Genomic DNA, 24,681 nt, shown 5'->3' on the forward strand with positions numbered 1-24,681 from the left:
AACTTTAAAAGACACTATAAAATTTTTTTTAGAAAATTAACGAGGATTAGACTTTTTCCATATGTAAAACCTTTAACTTCTAAACTACTTGATGTGTTTAAACTTAGGAGGGCTTTGGACTATGTTCAAGAGTTTGAAGATAATTCAGTAAGAGATATATATAAAATTAAGCAAACTAAAAACCAAGCCAGTTAAATTATAAACTCCAAGAAAAGCAGAAATTCTATACAAAATACAATAAAATATAATCAGAAGACCTCACAAGGAAGATATACAAATAGCTAATAAGCACATGAAAAAGTACTCAACAACATCAGTTATCAGAAAAATGCAAATTAAAACCAAAATGAGAAAGTTTACCCACCCAACCAGAATGGCTAAAATTAAAAAAACGGACACATCAAATGCTGGATCTGTATACATAACCAGATCACTAACACATAGTTGGTGGGTGTGCAAAAAGGTACAATCCCTTGGAAAAAGTTCTGAAAGTTTCCTATAAAATCAATCATGCATCTATCCTGTGACACAGCAATTCCATATCTAGATATTTACACAAGAAAAATAAAAACATGTCCACAAAAAGACTTGTTTAAGAATGTTCACAGTACCCAAAAAATACTCACAGTAGTCAAAAACTTGGAAGAGCTCAGGTGATTATCAACAGGAAAATGGACAGGGAGGCATACAATGAAATACAACCCAGCAACAAAAAGCAACAAATTACTTGTATGTGCAACAACATGGATGAATCTTAAGATTATGATGAGTGAAGTCTTACCAAAGAGCACATCTTGTACAATTCCATTTACATGAAACTCAAATATAAGCGAAACATGTATGTACTGGAAAAAATCTGAACAAGGGTTGCCTCCAGGGCATGGGGGCAGGGATTAACTAGAAAAGGGCATGAGATAACTTTCCAGGTTAACAGTAATGCTCTGTTATCTTGATAAGGGTTTAGGTTACACAGATGTATGCATCTGTCAAACCCAGTGGATGGGCAAACTACATCATGCATCCTGCAGGCCAAATCTAGTCCACCACTTCTTTCTGTAAACAGAATTTTACTGGAACACAGCCATAGCCACTCATTTAAGTACTGCCTATGGCTGCTTCCTACTACAACAGCAGAGCTAATTAAGCAGCTGCAAAAGAGACCACATGGTCCACAAAGCCAAAAATATTTGCTAACTAGCTTTAGAGAAAGTCTGCCAATGCCCAGTCAAACCCATAAAACGGTAGGGTTAAGATGTGTGATTTTATAGAATGTAAGTTTTATATAAAAGAAAAAATGTAAACAATAATAAACTCTAGTTGATGATAATGTATGTTAAAGTACTTAGGGGTGAAATGACTCCATCTGCAACTCATTTTAAAGTGATTAAAAAAAAAAGATGGAGTGATTGAAGGATAACCCAATAGACAGATGTCCTAAAACAATTATAGTAAAATTAATTGCTGAGTCTAGGTTGTGGGTATATTGGGCATTCACTGCAAGGTTCTTTTCAACTTTATGTTTATGGTCCAACCATAAACAATATTCACAATCACAATAAAATATAAAATATTAAAAATATTAAAATATTAATTTAACCCAAAATTAAACTATGTCACAGAAAGAGGGAGAAGGTAAGGATTTTGTGTTAAGGAGGGGATAAAAGGAAAAGAACGAAATACTCATCTTACCTAGCAGGAAGTTAATAGACTGCCTACTATTAAAAAAAAACAAAAATACGGGCTTCCCTGGTGGCACAGTGGTTAAGAATCCGCCTGCCAATGCAGGGGACATGGCTTCGAGCCCTGGTTCGGGATGATCCGCCATGCCGCGGAGCAACTAAGCCCATCTGCCACAACTACTGAGCTTGAGCTCTAGAGACAGCAAGCCACAACTACTGAGCCCACGTGCCACAACTACTGAAGCCCGCGCACCTAGAGCCCGTGCTCCACAACAAGAGACGCCACGACAATGAGAAGCCCGCGCACCGCAACAAAGACCCAACGCAGCAAAAAATTAACATAAATAAACAAACAAAAATACAAGAAATACAAGGTATAACTATCAAGAAAAACTCTTTAAAAACTTAAAGTGTTTGCGCAGGGGAAATCAAGTGTTCAAGGTAGGGAGAGGTGAGGAAGGAAAATTTTAATTTAAATTTGATATTATAGCACTTGATTTTTTAACATTATGAACATGCATTACTTTGGTAAAAAAAAAAAAAAGAAAGAAAAACGTTTAAAAATTAAATTATATTGTAGTTTCTTACCAAGAATTACAAATGAAATAATAATCAGACCAGTTATTTTTTTAAAAAAGAAAGTGCCATGTTTCCAACTTTTTCCCCTGAAACTTACTGTTGAAGATACTAAAGATGATACAGCTTTATAACAAAGTCATTAGATACATGACAATTTAATAAACAAGAACATATGTCCTATGAGTACAGATGCAATGAAAACATTCTCATTAAATTTCTTCAAAAATTTCCTCACAGGGCTTGCCCGGTGGCGCAGTGGTTGAGAGTCCACCTGCCGATGCAAGGGACACGGGTTCGTGCCCCGGTCCGGGAGGATCCCACATGCCGCAGAGCGGCTGAGCCCATGCGCCATGGCCACTGAGCCTGTGCTCCGCAATGGGAGAGGCCACAGCAGTGAGAGGCCCGTGTACCACACACACAAAAAAAATTTCCTCACAGAAATTAAAATTTGTACTTACCAAAAGAAAATAATGGTCTTCAGGTTCCGCCCTTAAATATTTAAAGATCACTTGCTCCATAAACCTTTCCATCAAGTCCCAATCTTCAACTATACCATGGCGGATTGGCCACTATTAAAACAAAAAGTAAAACAAGAATTAAATCTTTACTAATACCAGAAAAAATCAAAAATAAAACAGATCATTAGTGAGTATTAGATGAGGAAAGCATTTCTTAGGTGTGCTAATGACACGCAGATCATTGGAAGATGCACACTGAACTATTTAGAGATAAAAGAAATTATTTCTACAACATATTTTCAGATGTCTCAATTAAAAAACACAATGCACATATGTCAAAATGTTAAAAACTGTTCAATCTAGATGGAAGGTCATTGTACCGGTCTTTCTAGACTGCTAAAAGTTTTGTAATAATGGAAACGTAACCTATTAAAATTTAGCCTGTGAAAATGACAGGTTATGACAATTTGCTTAATCTTTATTAGCTCTTTCACAAGCATTTGTTGTGTGCCTAATATATAAAACACCGTTGATAAGTATAGAGCAAGAATAACCATAAATCAATCAAGCAAAATTTTATAAGACAAGTCATATGTATTTGTTATAGAACCACGGTTCCAAAATGGAGCCCCAGGGTACTACAGCAAATTCTCAAAGACACCGCAAATATTTTACATTTTCCAGGGAAATCTGGTGATACTCAGAATCAGTTTGGCACTGCATACCTACTCTTTTAAAGTAGTTCAGTTTCAACATCAGATCATACTAGATTCCCTTCAAGTAATATCACTTCTTTGAAAAGCTGGGTTGCCAGGAGTTGCTATGATGAAAACTAAACACCTCCCCCCAAAAACCCATGTACAATAAGAAATGAGGACGGTGATGTGAAATCTGATTCCAGGTGTAAGAAACTGTGAAGTGCCCGACAGGCACATGCATCCTACTAGTAATTGTGATTATTTAACAATTAAAAATATGTCTTATTTTTTTCAAGTGGCTACTAAGTTGCTACTTAACAAACAGAACTGTTGTAATTTCTTTCTAAGTGACACTGTAAAAAATTTTACTGAGAAACTAAGGGCACTGAGAAAGTTTGTGAATCTCTGCAATAAAATAGTTTCACAACAGATGTAACTAAAGATTAGTATTCTGAATATATGAAGACTTCCTTAAGCAAAGTAAAAACGTAGGCATAAAACTTCAAAAAATATACAAAAGAAAAATAAACAAAAAAATACAGTTCCATGCACATAGTACAAATACACCCCCAGTACTTAAGGCTGAATGCATTAGTGAAATAAATATCCTACAGTCATCTACTCAATCATTAAACCTTTTATCTATTAATTCCTAATATCCACATTTCACCATAGCCTTCTAGATACTAAGTCATTATACTTAAAAAATAACTTTCACTCCCCACTTTGCTTTAGGGGAGGAAAAAATGTACTACATCATTCATTTTATAACATTACTGGAACTGATATATTTTAATGTTCTAAGTGTCGTTTATTGCTCATTTATTATTGTGCACCTACTATAACCATTGGCACAAATGCTAAGGACATAAACATCCTGCCATAAGGAGCTGTCCAGTGAAAGAAACAGATACAAACATAATACTGTAAGTTTTTAAGGAAATAAAGTACCTAGGACAAGATGATCAACTTGGCTTCAGAGGGAAAATGGGAACGCTCCTATTCCTCTATGACTGAGGAGGTCGTATCTAAGTTGGGTCTTAAAGGAGCAACCTTGTTAATTTTGTTTTCAGGGGGTGGGGTAAATAGAGAATAGAAACAAATATATACAAACACCGCAATAATATACAAACACAACAGTTATCAATGAAAAACACGTGTGCCTTTAGGGAAAGGGGTGTAGACAGATAGATCAGTTCTACATGAAGGGGACCAGGTTCTCAAAAACTATTACTTGCCTTGTACTTGGGTTTTATTCTATAAGAAACAGAACATCAGTAGAAATTTTCAAGCAGGGTATAAACAAGAATAGCTTCGATTTTTAATAAGATTATTAGAGCAGCATTGGGAAAGCTGAAATGAATCTTAAAAGAACCAAGGAAGAAAGACTAAGAGCCCCAGTTGTGGTGTAAATAACGCTAGGCCAGATTCAAGATTTCTGTCACTACGAGGAAAAACTCAAAGATATCATCACTAGGTTTCTAGCTCTAGAGTCAGGATGGAAAGGATCTATTAATTAAGACACAAAAGTTGTGTTTTGTCTTATCTTGGAATAAGCAAGGGTAGAGTATATGTAATAAATTTTGTTTTGAGTATATTAAACTCAAGAGCCAGGTAGTAGGTCGGTGACAGTAGGTACTTGGAAATGGGGTCAAGGAATTGGAAGCAGAGATGTAGGCTGTGGTTGTTGACGAAGGTGTGGATGAGACCACCTAGAGAAAGTCTCTAATAAAGAAAGAAAAGAGAATCAAGGACAGTACCTGGGAAATACTGACATTTGAGTAGTAGGCAAAGGATAAAGAACCAGTGACACAGTAGGGGAAAAAAATAAACAAGTAACAAATAAAAAGAATAGTTCACGTTAGGAAGAGAACCAGCAGAGTAATCTTGTGAAAGAAAGACAAATCAAGAAGGATGAAAATTGTTACATATAATTGGATTTAACAAAGAGCTTATCAAATAATGAGACTAAATAAGAAGTTTGGTTTTAAAAGAGGAAAATAAAACAATAGCTAAAATGCTGAGGAAAGAAAGTAGGATTGAAAGAATTTTTGTCGTTTGGGTGTGTTTGTTGCATTTGGAAGACATGAAAATGTGTTTAAAAGAACAGAATCAATGCATAGGAACTCTGGCCTCTCAGCTCACCGACTTTATCACATTTAAAGGTGTCTTTTCCATTTTGGCCACAGTTTAGATCACCACTATCATCTCTAAATCCCTGAAATGCAAGTACACCCCTCTCTGATCACAACTTCTTATCCTTCTAGCATACTCCAGCACCTCACTGTATCTCTCTCGATCACAATTAGACTTGCAGTCCACTGGCTGCCGTAATTCTTCCCTCGCCAAAAACCATCCCCCTCACAACACACACAAACACACACACAGTTTAGATTTTAGGCCCCATCGCTTTGACTATTCATACTTCCTTTTGTCATTCCATCTACCAAAACCCAACCCAACAGTCCTACCCTAAACTTGCCTAGGCCCAGAATGCTGATCACACAAATCACACAGAACTGGTTGATAAAACTAAGAATTCATAATTGCTATTCCCAAATGGACCTAAATTTACCTGGCAAGCCTTTGTTTCCCTACTCTGTTATCCACAGTGATGATTTTAAATATCCTCCCTATCACTCAGATTTCACTTTCTCCCCCCCGATTTCCTGGGCAGCAGAGATAACATCACCATGTATTTCACAAGGAAAGCAGAAGCCAACAGTCAGGAATCCAACTTTTCTTCACCAAATCTATAAAACATTCCATCCTTACCTCTTTTTTCTTTTTCATTTTTTATAATGTAAGAGATCCTCCATATATCAATTAGATCATCTGGATTCCATCCCTTTAACTTTGTCAAGAGCCCTGTATTATACTCCATCTTTCCTGTTACTTTAATCTCTTAGTTTCACACCAGCATTTAAGCATCTCTTCCATTTTAAGCCCACAACTTGTCTCTTCATCTCTCCTTCCCAATCAAAGCTAAACCTCACTGAATATTACTGTCATTTTTTCCTTGTCATTCATAATCCGATCGACTTTAATCCAGCCTCACTGCTCTTCTAAAACTATTCTTATTAAGATTATAAATGACATCCTTGTAGCTAAAGACAGCAAATAACCTATGGGCTCTAGCTTACTTGGTCACAGCATCCCACACTCTTCTCTCTCCTTCCTGTTTACCCAGTCTCTCTAACTGCGCCTTCTCAGTCTCCTTTGTAGGCTTTCCTCCTCCATCCAAATCTAAATGATGCATTGATCAGGCTCTGTCCTAGGCCTAGCCCTAGGGAATCTTACCCCTTCCAAAGGTAACTAATACCTTCTAAATATTTATCTCCAGTTCTGTCTTGTTTCTAAGCTCCAAGAGCCGAATATTTGTATAACTACAAGCCACTTATAATTATTTCTTCAATGGCTTCCTTTCCACCAATTATAATAGACGAAGTCAGGAAAGCCATTTTTCTTATTTAATGTCAGCACCTAGTAAAGTTGTTTATACCTGGTAGTTGTTTGTTAATGAGTAAATTACTAAAATGGAAGAAAAGAAGGACCAAGGAAGAAATGTGCAAATTAGGTAAAGTCAATTTGAATAGTGTTTCCCTTTTGGTGCAGGTGGGGTAGTGACTGTGGGAGCAGACACAAGGAAAGCATCTGGGTTACTAGACTTGTTCTATGTCCTGAACTTTTATGATTACAGTCACAAAAATTTTTAAACTGTGTAACTAAGCCTTACCTATTTTACTGTATATAAATTATACCTCAATAATAAGGGAGAAGGAGGAAGAATGGTAGGGAACAAACAAGAAAGGGAAAAAGATAAAAAGGAGGAAAGAGAGTGGCACTTCCAGATGACATAGGCTTCAAAAGGGCAGAAAGTGTGGGTGTGAATAAAGACGGGAGGGAAATATCTCTAGGTGTGGTGATGTGGAGGCAAGAGAAAGCCAATCACATTAATGATTCTGAGATGGAAAAAGTAAATACTGCTCACCTGAAGGGGCTAAAATCTTCCTCTTGGGAAAAAAAAACACTACAGTCAAAGCAAGGCTGGGAGGAGCCACAGAGAAAAAGAAATTTCTATTGTAAAGTGGTTGAGGGTATTAGGCTTGTAATTGACTGAAATTCCAAGTGGCACAATTATAGAACAAAGTGATTTTTTGAAACAGAATGTTATTTATATTTATACAAATCATAAAAATATACCTTTGTTGCATATGTAGGTTTTTCTATTGCTTCATCACCAATGAAGAAGTCTAGGTCATCAACACCTTTCATCACCCTCCTTTGAGCTTGATCACCCACTTTTGCTGACTCCTTAATAGCAATACCTTTAAAATAGAAGTTATTTATACATGTCAAAAATTGTATTTTTTCAAGTGAGACAAATTTTTCATTTGTATTTCTTCCGTAATAAAGTGTTACTAAATAGAACATGATCTAGTATATTTGAAGTGTCAAATTAAAGCAAAAAGGTCATTAAAAAAAAAAAAAGACAAAATTCATCTAATACAATGAAAACTCAACTTCCACCCAGAGACAAGGCCTCAAGTGCAAAAAGCCCAAAAAACAAAAGTACTGTTGTGGGAATGTTTCAGTTATATTTTTAAAAACTATGTGAGATCTATTTTGATCTGAGTAAAATTATAATTTCACCAAGTCAACCTATGCTTGATGGACAATCAGAAAGAAAAAACTGAAAAACAGTTATAAAAGTAGGAAAATTGCAAGGGGAAATTTTTTTTAAAGCTTTCTTCAAATTTCTATCCTATTTGCATTATTATGAACTAGTAATTTAGGTATAACACTGGCATAAAGACCTGTTAAACTTAAATCACATATACAAAAGGAAATTTCAAATCATTTAGGTAAAAACCACAACAATCTCCTTATATAATTTCAGAAATCCAGCATACAGTTCTAGACCTAAAACTTGTAAATTTCTTAATTAAGTTATAAATTTCTGAATCCTTGAAGTTAAAAAAACAGTTCTTCATTCAAAATATCTGCCTGGGGACTTCACTGGCGGTCCAGTGGTTAAGAGTCTGCTTCCACTGAAGGGTATCTGGGTTCCATCCCTGATCAGGGAACTAAGATCCTGCATGATGCACGGCACGGCCAAAAATTTAAAAAAAAAAAAAGGGGGGGGGGCTTCCCTGGTAGCGCAGTGGTTGAGAGTCCGCCTGCCGATGCAGGGGACACGGGTTCGTGCCCCGGTCCGGGAGGATCCCACATGCTGCAGAGCGGCTGGGCCCGTGAGCCATGGCCGCTGAGCCTGCGCGTCCGGAGCCTGTGCTCCGCAACGGGAGAGGCCACAACAGTGAGAGGCCCGCGTACCACCAAAAAAAAAAAAAAATTTGCATGCACATAAGCTGATGTGGCACCCAACTGTTACACTTCCATTTAATAACAATTTATACCCTTAATAAGGTGGGTAGAAAATACTGAAGGAAATTCTAAATCCAATCTACTTCTAAATGTTAGAAAGCTCCTCTAGCAATTTATTTACAATGTACACAGACATCAGATGGCTCACTATAAACTTCCTAAAAAACAAAGATTATGAAAATAACTTTGAACCATATCCACAGGTTTTCCAGATCAAATATCTGTGCTCATCAGTGGCAGTGATTATACTGGCTCATTATAAAACTGCACCTGCAGCATTAAAGCTGGTTGGGTGAAAAAAAAACCCAAAATCAAAAACCTTCTTTCATACACAAATGGATTTTTAACATGCCACAACTTCTCATAAGACAATGAAAACTAAAACTGAAAATTTTGGCAGAAAGGTGAAATAGAGAAAGGATACAATGGTGATGAGAACCCAAGGTTCAAAAGTTCAAAATTATATGGGCTTCCAACAAAGACTGAACACAGCCACTTAAGAACATAAGCAAAACCAAATTTTACAAGGATGAGAGTTAACATATCAGTAATCTCCTGAAATAAACGTTTAATCACAACATAATGCTTTATAAAAGATTATAAATTAAGAGATTACAAAATCAGCATTTTATGGGTTGAATTGTGTACCCCCAGAAAGATATGTTTACGTCCTAACTTCTAGTACCTCAGAATGTGACCTTACTTGGAAATAGGGTCTTTCAAGTTAAAGTGAGGTTAGCAGGATGGGCTATAATCCAATGACTGGTGTTTTTATAAAAATAGGAAATTTGGACATATCCACGCACGGAAGAAAAACAATGTGAAGACACACAGGGCAGCCATGTGACTGGAGTGATGCATATACAAGCCAAGGAACATCAAGGGCTGTCCGCAAACACCAGAAGCTTTAAGAGGCAGGAAGATTTCTCCCCTAAAGCTGTCAGCAAGATCTTGGCCCTGCTGACACCTTGATTTCAGACTTCTCCAGGACTGTAAGTTTCTGTTGTTTTAAGTCACCTGGTTTTTGGTACTTTGTCTCGGCAGCCTTGGGAAACCAATACAACCAATACACAATGGTATAATACTAAACTCAAATATAACTAATGTCAAGTACTAGTCCACAAAAGTACTTCTATTTTAGTCAGCAATAGAGGCAATATTTGTTGTCAAAGTCTTAAACAACAAACTGTCAATATGTTTATATATAAATGCAGGACAAAAGTAAAAAAACAAAACAAAAAAGCAAATCTGTCCCTCAGTGTAGATAACAAATATGCATGAATAAAACATAAAGAAAAAGACAACAGTACTACAAATTAAGACCACTATACTCCTATGAATGAGCATCAGTGTCCCCTAAAATCTATTCCAGGCATTAAAGAATCAGACTTAGGTAACAGCCTAAATTCTCAGATAGTAAGAGTTAGATTATTAGATAATAATCCCTAGAGAAGTATACCAAAACTATATCAGAAGTGCAAAAGTCAAATAGGTTTGTTTCTAGAGAGTGAAAAAAAAATGTACTAGCTTAGCTCCCCCTTTAAAGATAATTTTGACACACGCTTCACACATTTTTAATTTTGTTCTTACTATGTATAAACAACAAAACAATCAACCTGTTCAAGTCTGATGAGTACCCAATTGAGACTAAAGATCTGCAGTTTTGGGCAAGCATAGTAATTTCTATCTCATTCTCAACTTCACAGATTTTGAATCCTAAGCTGCTTTCACTATTCTCTGCATGCTTATTTTTCCATTTCCTTCTTATTTTCATAAATTAATAAGAATACACAAAAACATTCAAATAGTCTAATACTAGTGATACTAGAACTGTCTAGAAGTTAGCACCACCAAGGAATGGCTCAAAAGGTTTATCATCTGATATGCTAAAGTCCTAACTTGGCATAGGTCACGTGGTTCAGAAATGTTACTACATTATGTTCAAAAGGTGAATTATCTAAAAGTCAGAAGCCTAAAACAGGTTCATCTAGGAACACATACCTAGCCCAGGCTAAAGTGGACAGTCAGCTAAAGTGAAGTTAACAGAAGCAAGATAAAACAAAAACAGTGTAAGTATGGCTATAAGATGTCAGAAAACAGCTGAAGTCTGCATCTCTAAAGATGAGATGCCATCCTATTTTGAAACATGAGCTCTCGTCAGGGATGTCAACAAGCACGAGCCCCGCAAACAATCACATCCACAAACCAAAGGACAACCTTTGTAGGCGTGTGATGGAGAATATGCATTACTTAATAGTAACACACACACACATTATTAACAGCAATACCCTCAAAGCAGAAAACTGTTTAATTATCAGCTCATTCATTTTTGTCTTTAAAAAGGTATCTGGCAGATCTGGTAAATGAAGAGCTAAACAGAGATCTGAAATGAATGGTCAGAGGTACAGAAATGAGGCCATGCTTAGAGCTTGGCAAACCATGTTTTTAAAGGACTAAATCTTACAGAGTGTCAAAAATGATTATTTATTTTACTTTATTAAAAGATATTAAATCAGCTTTTTTGTGACTTAAAAGAAATACTTACAGGAAGGGATGATAAACTGTGGTTCCGTATTTCCAGCATATCCTAGTTTTGTATACCTGAAAAACAAAAAGAATTTCATAAGGATTTCACAAATATCTCAGCAATTATGAATTTAATTCTTAGATTTCCATTTGTTATGAAGTGAGATTCCACTCTGGGTAAACAGTATACAAAATTCCATCATTTCAGTTCATTTAAACATCTCTGCTTTCAAAATTATATCAAAATTATAAATACCCATAGCTTTTAACCAGGAGCTGTACTTCTAGAAATTGATCCTACAGGGATATTCATCCATGTACAAAATAACATGTAACAGGGCCTTTTGCGACACTCTTGCTTATAATAGCAAAAGACTGGAAATAAACAGCCATCAAACTAGTTAAATATGCTTCGTTTATACTATAGAAAATTATGAAGTTATTAGAAAAGAGATTGAAGAAGCTCCTTATGTACAGATATGGAACAATCTCCAAAACGTATTGTTAACTGAACAAAAGCAAGGTACAGAAAAGGAAAGGGTAGGGGTAAAACATGTAAAACACAAGCTGCTCATCTCCTCACACGGCCCTGCAATAAACCTTTCTCTGCTCCAAACTCCAATGTTTCGGTTTGTTTGGCCTCATTGTTCAGTAGCATCTTCAGAAAAACTCTTCCTTCAGACAGCTAGTAGACACTTTGATAACTTTTCCTCCCCTTAAGCTTTAAAAACATGGGATTAAACAGCTTGGATTTTTCTTAAATCTGCCATTTGGATAACTGGATTACTTAGTATAGGCGTCAGGCATGGGACAAACGTTCACATTTGGAAGTTACTTACTCAAACTGACTACAGATCCATGCAATTGCTATCAACATCCCAACAATGTTTTTTGGGAGAAAGAGAAAATCTATCCTAAAATTCATATGGAATCTCAAGGGACTATGAATAGCCAAAACAATCTCGAACAAAGTTGGAGGTCTCACACTTCCTGATTTAAAAACTCAGTACAAAGTTACAGTAACGAAAGCTGTGTGGCACTGGTATAGAGACACACAGACTAATGGAATAGGACAGAGCCCAGAAATAAATCCTCCCATGTGTGGTCAGGTCATTTTTGACAAGGGTGCCATAACCATTCAAACAGGGAAAGGATAGTCTTTTCGAGCAAGGGTGCTGGGAAAACTGGAAATCCATTAATTAATGAACATGGCCTTTTATCTTATACCACATACAAAATTTAACTCACAATGGATCAAGACCTACATATAAGATCTAAAACTATAAAACTCTTTGAGGAAAATATAGGGGACAAAGCTTTATGACATTAAATTGGGCAAGGATTTCTTGGACATGACACAAGGCGGTAACAACAACCATAAAAAACAACTTGAACGTCATCAAAATTAATAACTTTGGGAACCAAAGGACACTCCCAATAGTGTGCAAAGGCAACCCACAAAATGGAAGGAAACAGTTACAAATCATATATCTGATACGGAGTTAATATCCAGAATATATAAAGAACTCCTACAACCCAACAACAAAATAAACAACCCAGGTTTTAAAACAGGCAAAGGACCTGAATACACATTTCTACAAAGGAGATATACAAAAGGCCAACAAGCACATGAAAAGATGCTTAACATTGTTAATAATTAAGAAAATTCAAACCAAAACCAAAATGAGATACCACTTCACATCCATTAGGATGGCTATTACCAAAACATCAAAAACAAACAAACAAAAATATCAGTGAGGATATGGAGAAACTGGAACCCTTGCACACTGCTGATAGGAACGTAAAATGGTGCAGCTGCTACAAAAAACAATATGGCAATTCCTCAAAAAATTAATCACAGAATTACCACAAAATCCAGCAATGTCGTTTCTGGGTATATACCAAAAAAAAAAAAAGAAAAAGAAACCAGGGGCGTCAATAGATTTTTGTACACCAATGTTCACAGCAACATTATGCATAACAGACAAAAGGTGGAAGCAATGCAAGGGTCCACTGACAGATGAATGGATAAACAAATGTGGTATATACATACAACGGAATATTAGTTAGCCTTCAAAAGGAAGGAAATTCTGACACATGCTACATACAATATGAAGAATGAACCTGAGGACATCATCCTAAGTGAAATAAGCCAATCACAAATGGTCAAACACTATATGATTCCACTTAAATGAGGTACCTAAAATAGTCAAATTCACAGAGACAGAAGCAGGATGATGGCTGCCAGGCATGGAGGTGGGGTATGGTTGTTACTGTTTTATGGGTACAGAGTTTCAGTTTGGGAAGATGAAAAAGTTCTGAAGAAGAATGGTGGTGATAGTTGTGAATGTACTTAATGCCACTAAACTAACTGTACACTTAAAAATGGCTAAAACTGTCAATTTTATGTTGTGTATATTTTACAACAATTTTCTTAAAAAGCTATGTAAACTTGACAGCTACTGGGGAAAATAATTAAATTCTGTACATATCGTACATGTTAAAACAAAATAAATCTAAATGGATGAAATATTAAAACAGGGCAGGGAAATAAACCATAAACTTTAAAAGGTAATGCAGGATAACTTCTTTATAACCCTGGAATAGGGGAGTCTTAGTAACTATAATTCAAAATCCAGACATTAAAAAAAGACTGATACTCCAATTATGTGAAAATTTAAAATTTCTTCACAAAAACATACCAAAAGTAGCCAAAAGAAAAATGACCAGAAGAGAAAAATTATCTGCACTCAGAGACAAAGAGTTAATCACCTTAATATATAAAGGATATCTAGAAGGTGATGTCAACAAGGGAGGTAAATAAGGAGAGAAGAAAGGAAGAGTGAAAGGTAAAAGACAATAACCATTCAAAGAAAGAAATATAAATGGCTATAAATGAAAAGATGCTCAACTCTGTGGGGTAAAAAAAGAAAAAAACAGGCAAATTAAAAGTACACTGAGGTAAATTTCATACATTCCTAGTTGGAATGACAGAAAATACTCAAAATCATTTGTAAATAAAACAGCCACTTTGGAAAACACTTAAACATTCACTTACCATATGACCCAGCAATTCTACTTCTAGGTATATACCAAAGAAAATATGTCCCCACAAAGAAGTGTAAACATTTGTTCACAAAAGCATTATTCATAATGGCCCAAAACTGGAAGCACAGTGTATATTCATCAAGAAAACAGATAAGCAAGGCTTGATATATTCATACAAACCAAAATTATTCCATCTATGAAGAATCAGGAAAATGTAACCCATTCTCTAAGGAAAAGACACTCAACAGAAGATGAAATAACACAATGTTGGAATTATCAGATAAAGACTTGAAAGCTGCTGTGACTGTCACAATGAAATAGTAATGACTAGTAGTAAACATCACAGAAACTCTAAAGCTATTAAAAAGAACAAATGGAAATTACACAACTGAAAAATGCAATGTCAGGTATAAAAAATTCTCTGGATGAGCTAAACAGCAGAACAGAGGAAATAATCAGTGAACGTGAAGGCAGATCAGTAAAAATCATTCAGTCTTACAAGAGAGGGGAAAAAATGTAAAAGAGAGACACAAAGTGAAAAGAATAGATCCTCAGAGACTTGGGGAACAATATTTGAAAGGTGACATAGGTTCCAGAAGGAAGGGAGAGAGAGAGAGAGATGCAGAATAAATCCAAAGAAAACCATACCTAGGCACATCATAATCAAACTACTGAAAATCAAAGATAAAGAAAAATCTTGAAAGCAGCCGGAGAAAAATGGCTCATTAACAGGAAACAAAAATTCAAATTACTAGCACCTTCTTATGAGAAACTATGGAGGCCAAAAGACAGTGGAATAACATTTTTTAAGTCTGAAGGAGGTGCAAATATAGTCAGCCCAGAAATCTTTTAAGAGCAAAAATATCCTTCAAAAATGAAAGTGCAATAAAGACATTTTTGAAATAAAAGAAAACTCATTCTCCAAGATAGATCACATCTTGGGTCACAAATCAAGCCTCGGGAAATTTAAGAAAACTGAAATCCTATCAAGCATCTTTTCTGGCCACAATGCTATGAGACGAAATCAATTACAGGAAAAAAACTGTAAAAAACACAAATACATGGAGGCTAAACAGTGCACTACTAAATAACCAAGAGATCACTGAAAAACTCAAAGAAGAAATAAAAAACTACATAGAAACAAGTAACAATGAAAACACGATGACCCAAAACATATGGGATGCAGCAAAAGCAGTTCTAAGAGGGAAGTTATAGCAATTCAATCTCACCTCAAGAAACAAGAAAAATCTCAAATAAACAATCTAACCATACACTTAAAACAACTAGAGAAAGAAGAACAAAGAAAACCCAAAGTCAGTAGAAGGAAAGAAATCATAAAGATCAGAGCAGAAATAAATGAAGTAGAAATGAAGAAAGCAAAGATCAATAAAACTAAAAGCTGGTTCTTTGAGAATATAAACAAAATTGATATGCCCTCAACCAGACTCATCAAGAAAAAAAGGGAGAGGACGCAAATCAATAAAATTAGAAATGAAAAAGGAGAAATCACAACCGACACTGCAGAAATACAAAGGATTATATACATGGAATCTAAAAATAAAGAAAGAAAGAAATGGTACTGATGAACCTAGTTGCAGGGCAGGAATAAAGAGGTAGACATAGAGAATGGACTCGATGACATGGGGTGGGAGGGCGAAGTGAGAGTAGCATCGACTTATATACACTACCAAACGTATAACGGTTGGCTGGCGGGAAAGCAGCAGCCCAGCAGAGAGAGATGGGCTTGGTGCTTTGCAATGACCTAGAGGGGTGAGATAGGAAGGATGGGAGGGAGACTCAAGAGGGAGGAGATATGGGGACATGTGTATGCATATGGCTGATTCGCTTTGTTGTGCAACAGAAACTAAGACGGTATTGTGAAGCAATTATACTCCAATAAAGATCTATTAAAAAAAGGAAAAAAGAAAAGAAAACTCATTGCCATCAAACCTGAGCTAAATAAAGTTCTTCAGGCTGAGGGGAAACGATACCAGAGGGAAACTGTGGTATTAATGAAGAACATCAGAAATGGGAAACAGCTAAGTAAATAAGACTTTTTTCTGCTTAATTTTTTAACATACTTTTGACTATTTAAAGCAAAAATCAAATTATCTTGTGGGGTTATAACATATGCAGATGTAATACCTATGATAACTATAGCATACAAGGACAGTAGGGTAGAGGGAGTGTCAAGAGAGTTAACAGTTCTACAGAGATGCATGGTTTCTACTCTGCATAAAGTTTTAAATTATTAACTCTAAGTAAAAAAATAAATAAAATGGTATATCAAAATTCAACTATACCAATTTTTACATTAAATGTAATACGCTACAGTCTCCAATTAAAAGGGAGGGAAGGAAGGAAGAGAAAGAGAGAGAGAGAGAAGAAAGAGAAAGGACGAAAAAGAAAGGAAGAAAGCCCCAACTATATATTGTCTGCGTGATATGCACTTTAGAGATGGAGAATGAAGAAAGATGGATGGAAGGCAAATAGTAAACTAAGTTTGAAGTGGCTGTATTGATATCAGATGAAACTTCTTTAAGAAAAAGAGTTAACACCAGAGATAAAGAGAAATTTTATAATAAAAGGATAAACTCATAACAATCTTAAATGTACATGTGCCTATTAACAGTTTAACGTCAAGCATGGTTTAATAGTACAAAAATCAAGGCTCTACTTTTTAGAACACCTCAATGAATTTCACTGGTTGGAAGACTACCCTATTTCCCTTCCCAGACTCATCTAAGTACCCACAATTCACTTTCATAATCCTCAACCCCTGCAATATACTCTGTTATGTGTGAAGTAGAAAGAATCACTTTTATAAAGCCTTGATAATTATATTTAGGAACAAAAAATATAAATCCTAGCTCTTACAAAATATAAATGCTCCATCCTTCTTTTCATTGTTGCTTTTGTTTTATTTTATCCTAATCCTTTTTTTCCTCAAAGGCCCTTTTCAAATCTTCCATTTTCATCAGTCCTTTGGAAACACATCTGATTTTCATGGTATGATTCCCAGGCAAAATTAGTACAGCCCTAATACCTTCCAACTTGCTGTTCCTTAATAAATGGTGTGTGTGTATGTGTTTTCCTGCCTATGTACACGTGTGTCTATTTTTAATATTAATTACACTATACTTTATTACTTCGAAATATCTCAAGAATATTTTCAAATCTAGTCCTAAACAGGGAAAATACATTTTGTGAATACCTTGATACTTTCATATCAAATATTTTTTTGTCAATTGTAAACAAAAATTTACATATATATGTAGAGAAAAAATAAAACTACACAAGAATAATTCTATTATATAATGCTAACATATACGTACACTTTGTCTTCTGGAAGTCTACACAAGAAGTAGTAAATTCTGATTATCTACAGATAGCAGGATGGGAGAATTCTGTCTTTCAAATTAACACTTGTCTTAAATGGTCTAACCATGCACTAAATTATTTTTTAAAAGAATTTTTGAATAGGTAACATTAGCCCATGATAAAAATTTTAACAAATAAAACAAGCAGCGGTACTAAAGTAAGTTTCCCTACCACATAAAAAGTACTAAAGTTTCCCTACCAGGCCTATCTCCTAGCCACCCCACTGCTAACCCAAGAGGCAATCACTTATGTATTCCAGAGATAATTCATGCATAGAGAGGCATGTATGTTACTTTAATTTAAAACATGTCATTGCGTTATCCAGGTAGTGAAATCATGAATCTATGTCACTTCTTTATGCTTTCCTTTACTTAAATAAGAAAGTGTCATTTTCTAAGTGGTCTTTAAAAAGAGACCATAGGGGCCTCCCTGGTGGCGCAAGTGGTTGAGAGTCCGCCTGCCGATGCAGGGGATACGGGTTCGTGCCCCGGTCTGGGAGGATCCCATATGCCGCGGAGCGGCTGGGCCCGTGAGCCATGGCCGCTGAGCCTGCGCGTCCGGAGCCTGTGCTCCGCAGCGGGGGAGGCCACAACAGTGAGAGGCCCGCATACCGCAAAAAAAAAAAAAAAAAAAAAAAAAAAAAAAAGAGACCATAAAATGAAAAAGACAAAGCTATCCTAAGTTTATGAAATTCATAAGGGTAGTATAATACTTTGAAAAACTAAACCAAATTTTTTCTTGTGGCCCAGGGAAGCAAGTTAAATATACAGAAAATCTCCCTGGACTGTGGTAGCAATGAGAAAAGATCTACAATGCTGGTTTTGGTCAGCAAAGTTGGAAATTGCTTTGAGAAAGGAATACAGTAAAGGAGAGAATTCAAAAGCACTTTTGAAGTTATCTAAGTGATTAGAAGAACAGCAATGGAAATGTAATAAAGTTAGGAGAGAGGGAAAGTTCGGATTGATAGAAATGAACAGAAAAAAAAAAAGAATTTTATACAAGAAATGGTTACTTTATTGTGGTCCTAACTGCCTCTGGGCAGAGGGGAAAGTGGATTTGAGGAGAGCCATTTATAATGTTCTTTCATTCTTAAAAAACAAAAAGAAATGAATCATTACCAGGTAATGATTCTGATAAATAGGGGTATATGTTATATTATTCAGTATACCTTTCTAAAAGGAAGAAATTTATTTATGGAAAGAATATTTTTAAGTAGTAAAACCAGTTAAAAGCAGTAGCATCCCTCATGTTGGATATTATTTTTAATTCTGCAAATTCATGTTTATTTATTGAAAGCATGTAGTTGATTTGACAGAGTACTTTTTTATTTAATACAACGGTTCACTTTTCTTTTTGCTTTGAAAAAACTTATCAAGCAAAAAACTACTTGAAGATCCCAATAAATTACAGATATTGAACCACTAAATGAGAACAGAATCTTTAAAAATATATATATATATACATTTCAAAAATGAACTGGAATAAAAAGCTAGGACAAAAATCATTCCAGAAAAGAACAAATATGTACCAAAGCTATTACGCTAAATATGGTGTGTGACTCTATAGGCTACATAAGGGAGAAACAGCAGTAGAGTTTTAACTTTCAATGTTTCAACAATTTTAAACCATACAACAAAATGAATGTAAGACCCTAGAACTTTAGGGTGGATAGAACCTTAATAATTTAGTACAACCCATTTTCCAAAATGTCTTGGTATTGAGAACCACTAATTTAAAGTTGAAAGAATTTTATCTCAATATGAATGACCAGCTTCCACCCTAACATATTATAAAAACAAAGTAAAGCACACATAGAGATTTTTACATAACAAGCATAGAATTTTCACATTTTAAGTGAAAACGGAGGTCTACAAATGAATCCCAATGCCAACTTTCATGATACCTCCATTCTCAGCTTAGCTCTATAGTTTTCTTCCTACTTGTAGTGTGAGGAACTTTTAGCACAAGGATGTAACGGCTAATTCACAGGGAATGTTAGCTATAAAGATAACTGGCAATTTTTAAAAAAGCATTTCCATTTCCAGTTCCCTCCAATGTTCTTCTCATTACATGAAAGTCACTATTTAACACAAAAAGACTGACAAGACGGTTGAGTGGAAGAACCTGGATTCCTAAATGTCAACAGAAATATTCTCCCAGTTCTTCCAGATCTAAAACTTAAAATCTAATAATTCCTTTTCACTCTTAGGGAGGAAAGAACATGGACCACAGAATCAGAAAATCATGAGTGAAATGTTTGTTCCACCATTTACTGTCTTGTGATTATAGACTTTATTCCTAAGGAATAAAACCAAGTTTGCAAGGCAGTCATGACGGTTAAGATAACAGTGCATGGCACTCACTAAGTACTCAGTAAACATTTCCTTCCCCAGATCATTTTCCTTTATCCAGAGTCCTCCTTTTTTACCCTCTATCCACTCCCATAATTATTCTTTCAAAGACTCTTGGTGATGTTTTCCCAACCTCTTTGCTACTAACCAGTCCAAGCGTCCACCACTAAACATGTAGACTACAGCAGTCAATACTTGTCCCACGACAGAAGCCTGTCACAAATGGCCACAAGTTGGATAACTCCATTTATATGAAATAGCCAAATAGGCAAATCCACAAGGATAGAAAGTAAATTAGTGGTTGCCAAGGGTTGAGGGTGACGAGAATGGAGAGTTTCTGCAAATGGGTATGGAGTTTCTTTTTGGGGTGATAAAAATGTTCTAAAATTGACTGTGGAGATGGTTGCACAACCTGGTGATATACTATAAATCACTCAATTATACACTTTAAAAGGGTAAATTTTATGGTATGTGAATTATATTTCAATAGAGCTGTTAAAAATAAAATACTAGACTCAGACTAATACTGCATAAACTTAACTTTTATCAGTCTTCTGCTTAATGATCTACACAATCAACTGCCCATCAAATCATTCCAAACAACTGTGTCCCATTTAAGCTCCTTCTGAAATAAGGCAGGATAATAAATAAATAAAATACTTGCTGTCCCAAAGCTCCCAATAGGAATACCTCAATTCCCGGTAGGGCAATCTCCTCCTAACTGATCCCTCCCTCAGATATTTTGAAACTCCTTCCTGACTTCCCTTCATCAATAAAATATTTGCTGGGCATTATTAAATACTATGCATGAGGCCATAACTTGGAGCCTGAACAAAAGACATCCTGCCATCATAAAGCTTTCAACTTAGCTTACACATCTTACCCTGACAAAGTCTTCCTACCCTTCCATCTATCATATCCTATTTACACTTTTCCAAGGATTTGATCAAATTCATAAACCAACCTCCAAATACTACAGCCCTTATTAATCTCCCCAAACAACTAAATACTAAAATGCCATCCTTACTAATGAGAACCTACTCTTTTAGCACAGGGAGCTCTACTCAATGCTCTGTGGTGACCTAAATGGGATGGAAATCCAAAAAAGAGAGGATATATGTATAGCCGATTCATTTTGCTGTACAGTAGAAACTAACACAACATTGTAAAGCAACTATACACCAATAAAAATTCATTTTAAAAGAATGTTGGGGGCTTCCCTGGTGGCACAGTGGTTGTGAGTCCGCCTGCCGATGCAGGGGACACGGGTTCGTGCCCCGGTCCGAGATCCCACATGCCGCGGAGCGGCTGGGCCCGTGAGCCATGGCCGCTGAGCCTGCGCGTCCAGAGCCTGTGCTCCGCGACGGGAGAGGCCACAACAGTGAGAGGCCCGTGTACCAAAAAAAAAAAAAAAAAAAAAAATGTTGGCAATGCCTACATAACCAGGAAAAAAAAAAAAAAAAAAACTATTTCAGTCCTGGTTTGTGCAGCAGGTCACATTGCTGGTATTTATAATCACCTTCTTTCAACACCCTTGGCCTAACCCAACACTCAGCTCTTCATGGTTCTTTGCCTGAAGAGATGACTCAACATTCATTCTTGAATGCTTTGACCATTAGACGTTCTGCCTCAATTAGGTTATTATAACTATCCACTGACTTTTCTCCCCAGCTTTATTGACAAATAAAATTGTAAGATATTTTAATAAATAAAATAAAATGCCATCCTTAATTATGTCACATACATTAGTTTCATCTCTGTAACTTAACTGTAAGCTTCAAGTATAAAACCATGCCATAGCTTTCTGCACATACCAAAGTGTTCAGCATAGAGCTGAAAACACTGTAATAGTGAAATAAGTAATTAATTACTTTCAACATCCTTAATAACTAGAGCCACAATTATTTACTGTATGCCAATTATTTGGCTATGCACTTTACATTATCCCTAATATTTATCATTACCCTGGATGTTCTCTCTCTTTTAACATATTGGGAAACTGCAACCCAGAGAAGAAACCACTTCAGAGAAATAGCAAAGCTAGATTTGAACTCAAGTATCTATCAGCCTCCAGTCAATGCTGGTTTGTACTGTCTCCGTAAAGCATGAGCGATTACATACACAATAAAACCAGAGAACTAACGGTATAGCTTATCATGCTACCTATGTGATCTCTCAAGTAATTTACACTCTGTGTCACAGTTTCATCTGTAAAAGAGAATAATAGTAACTATCTCATAGGGTTAGGTATCAAATGAATTAATATATGTAATGCAATCAAATGAACAGTGTATGGCACATAGTATGCACTATATGACTGTTGGCTATTATTTTTTTATCATCATAAATCACCATAACGAAGTCATCAAATATACTTCCTACTCTCATAAACCTGGTTTATAACAAATTGTGGCTTCATACTACCTACAACATGAACAAAGTTCATGTATAGAATTCAAGGCCTTCCAGGCTTCCATAATCCAGCTCCAACATCTTTCTACTTTAATTCAACCCAAGAAGCACTTACTGAGCACCTTCCATGTATCAGACTCTTTCACTATTTCCCTGTATCATATCAAACATTTCACTACTTCTCTGTACCATCTCAAACATTACTACTTCCTTGTACTATATCAAACCTAACATACCCAAATTCTACTTTTACACTTCCCACCTCACTATTTCCTCCCACTGTTCTCTCACCTGGTACACTAATCTTATTTCTGCCTACCAATATTTTACTTATCCTTAAAGGCCTACTTCAATTATTATCTCTATCAGGAAAAATTTTTTTCATGTTCCCTAGAAAATGTAAATTTTCCTTCACCTATGATTCCAAAAAATTTCATTTTATACCTACCAGAGCATTTACCATACTGTCATAATCATCTGCGTACATGTGAGATTCCTAAAGGCAAGCAGCATTTCCTATTCATCTTTATGCTCCCCACAACGAAAGTCCTGCAAAAGTATTTATTCATTTGCATAGATGATGCTTACTATTCACTGAAGACCAATTTCTCCAATTATAAACAAATGAAATGCATAAGCTATTTTCCTCCCTTCCAAGTTTTATACATATGTGTGTGTGTGTGTGTGTATGTATACACACACACACACACATATACATATATACATACACATCCCATTATCTCTTGGGGAAAAAAAACTGTAGCTCAAATTCTTTAAATTATAATCATGGTTTACAATTTCAAAAAAAAAATTAAAGAAATAGCCTGTCATTATCAAATAGGTCCTGTTTTCCAAAATACTCCATAATGCCAAATTGCTAGAATATTATACCTCTGTTCTAATGAAAAATCCCATACTATTCACACCATCATCCATTATTCTTAAAAAAAAAAAAAAAAAACTGCTCTTTCAACACGTTTAGGCTGAATTTTTTGGAAAAAGTTTTAATTCAAATTGCTAGTCAGTAATGGATCATGCAGTTATCAAAATGAAATAATAAGGAATTTAAGGCAACATAAAGAAAAATGGGCAACTGACTTCTCCATACCCATCGTTTCCCCTACAGTGAACACTCATTTTTTCTGCCAGAATTGAATCACCATTCCTATCCTGAGGGACCCACAGGAGGCAAAACCTCACATCACTTAATAGAAGGAGGGAACTGACGCTGACCCATCCCACTCCTGTCAGCTTCTATATATCACATGATCTATGTCTAGCCAATCTGAGCCTCGGTCAGAACTTTCAATCTTGACTGAATAACCAAAAGATGAAGAAATGGTTTAGACTTCGTATTGCTAGTGTCTAGTTGCAGCATTCTGCAGACTTCCTGCAGCATGACTGGTAGCAGACTCTTGATACCTGACCTTCCTTTTTCTCTGCTTTTCTGGACCTGGTTCTTCAGCCTTCTCATCAATTTTGTGATCTACATCATATCCCTTCAATTATCCCTTTTTTTGCTTATGTTAGGTAAAGTTATTTTGTTGTTTGCAGCTAATTTCTCACTGATATAACCACAAGTTACATCTCTCATTTTTACTTCTCAAGAGTTTGCTCTCAATCTTAAATCCTGTTTCATTTTATTAAAAAAATCAAAGTTTCGTTTCTAAAATAACTTTCCTGACAGTAAGGCAACTTAAACAAGCAAGGCATATCCCTTTGAAAGGCATTATGGAAGCAATAAAATTCTCAGCTAGTCTTTTACACAAATAACAAATTCACCAAGAAAAGGTAGGAAAAAAAGCCCCCCCGAAGTCTCTTTTGCTGTTACCTCTACCCTTTTTGACCATTATGAAACAAAGTTTTAAAAGAAATACCTTCGGGCCTCCCTGGTGGCGCAAGTGGTTGGGAGTCCGCCTGCCGATGAAGGGGATACGGGTTCGTGCCCCGGTCTGGGAGGATCCCATATGCCGCGGAGCGGCTGGGCCCGTGAGCCATGGCCGCTGGGCCTGCGCGTCCGGAGCCTGTGCTCCGCAGCGGGGGAGGCCGCAACAGTGAGAGGCCCGCGTACCGCAAAAAAAAAAAAAAAAAAAAAAAAAAAAAAGAAATACCTTCAAACAGGAAACATACAAGCTCTTACGTGTGCTTTTTCAATAAAATGAAT

General features: G+C 35.9%; 1 protein-coding gene across 2 annotated transcripts in view; it reads right to left on the reverse strand.

Moving 5' to 3' along the window:
- Nucleotides 1–24,681, reverse strand: part of ACTR3 (actin related protein 3) — a 58,421-nt gene that overhangs the window by 25,045 nt on the left and 8,695 nt on the right. For both annotated transcript variants that reach the window (XM_060107153.1, XM_060107154.1), the window contains exons 2-4: nt 11,345–11,400; nt 7,618–7,742; nt 2,717–2,827 (exon numbers count right to left, since the gene is read on the reverse strand). In XM_060107153.1, coding sequence (XP_059963136.1) covers nt 2,717–2,827; nt 7,618–7,742; nt 11,345–11,400 — 292 coding nt within the window. The remainder of the gene's footprint in view (nt 1–2,716; nt 2,828–7,617; nt 7,743–11,344; nt 11,401–24,681) is intronic.

The sequence above is a fragment of the Mesoplodon densirostris genome, chromosome 8 (assembly GCF_025265405.1).
Source record: "Mesoplodon densirostris isolate mMesDen1 chromosome 8, mMesDen1 primary haplotype, whole genome shotgun sequence".
Taxonomy (NCBI): domain Eukaryota; kingdom Metazoa; phylum Chordata; class Mammalia; order Artiodactyla; family Ziphiidae; genus Mesoplodon; species Mesoplodon densirostris.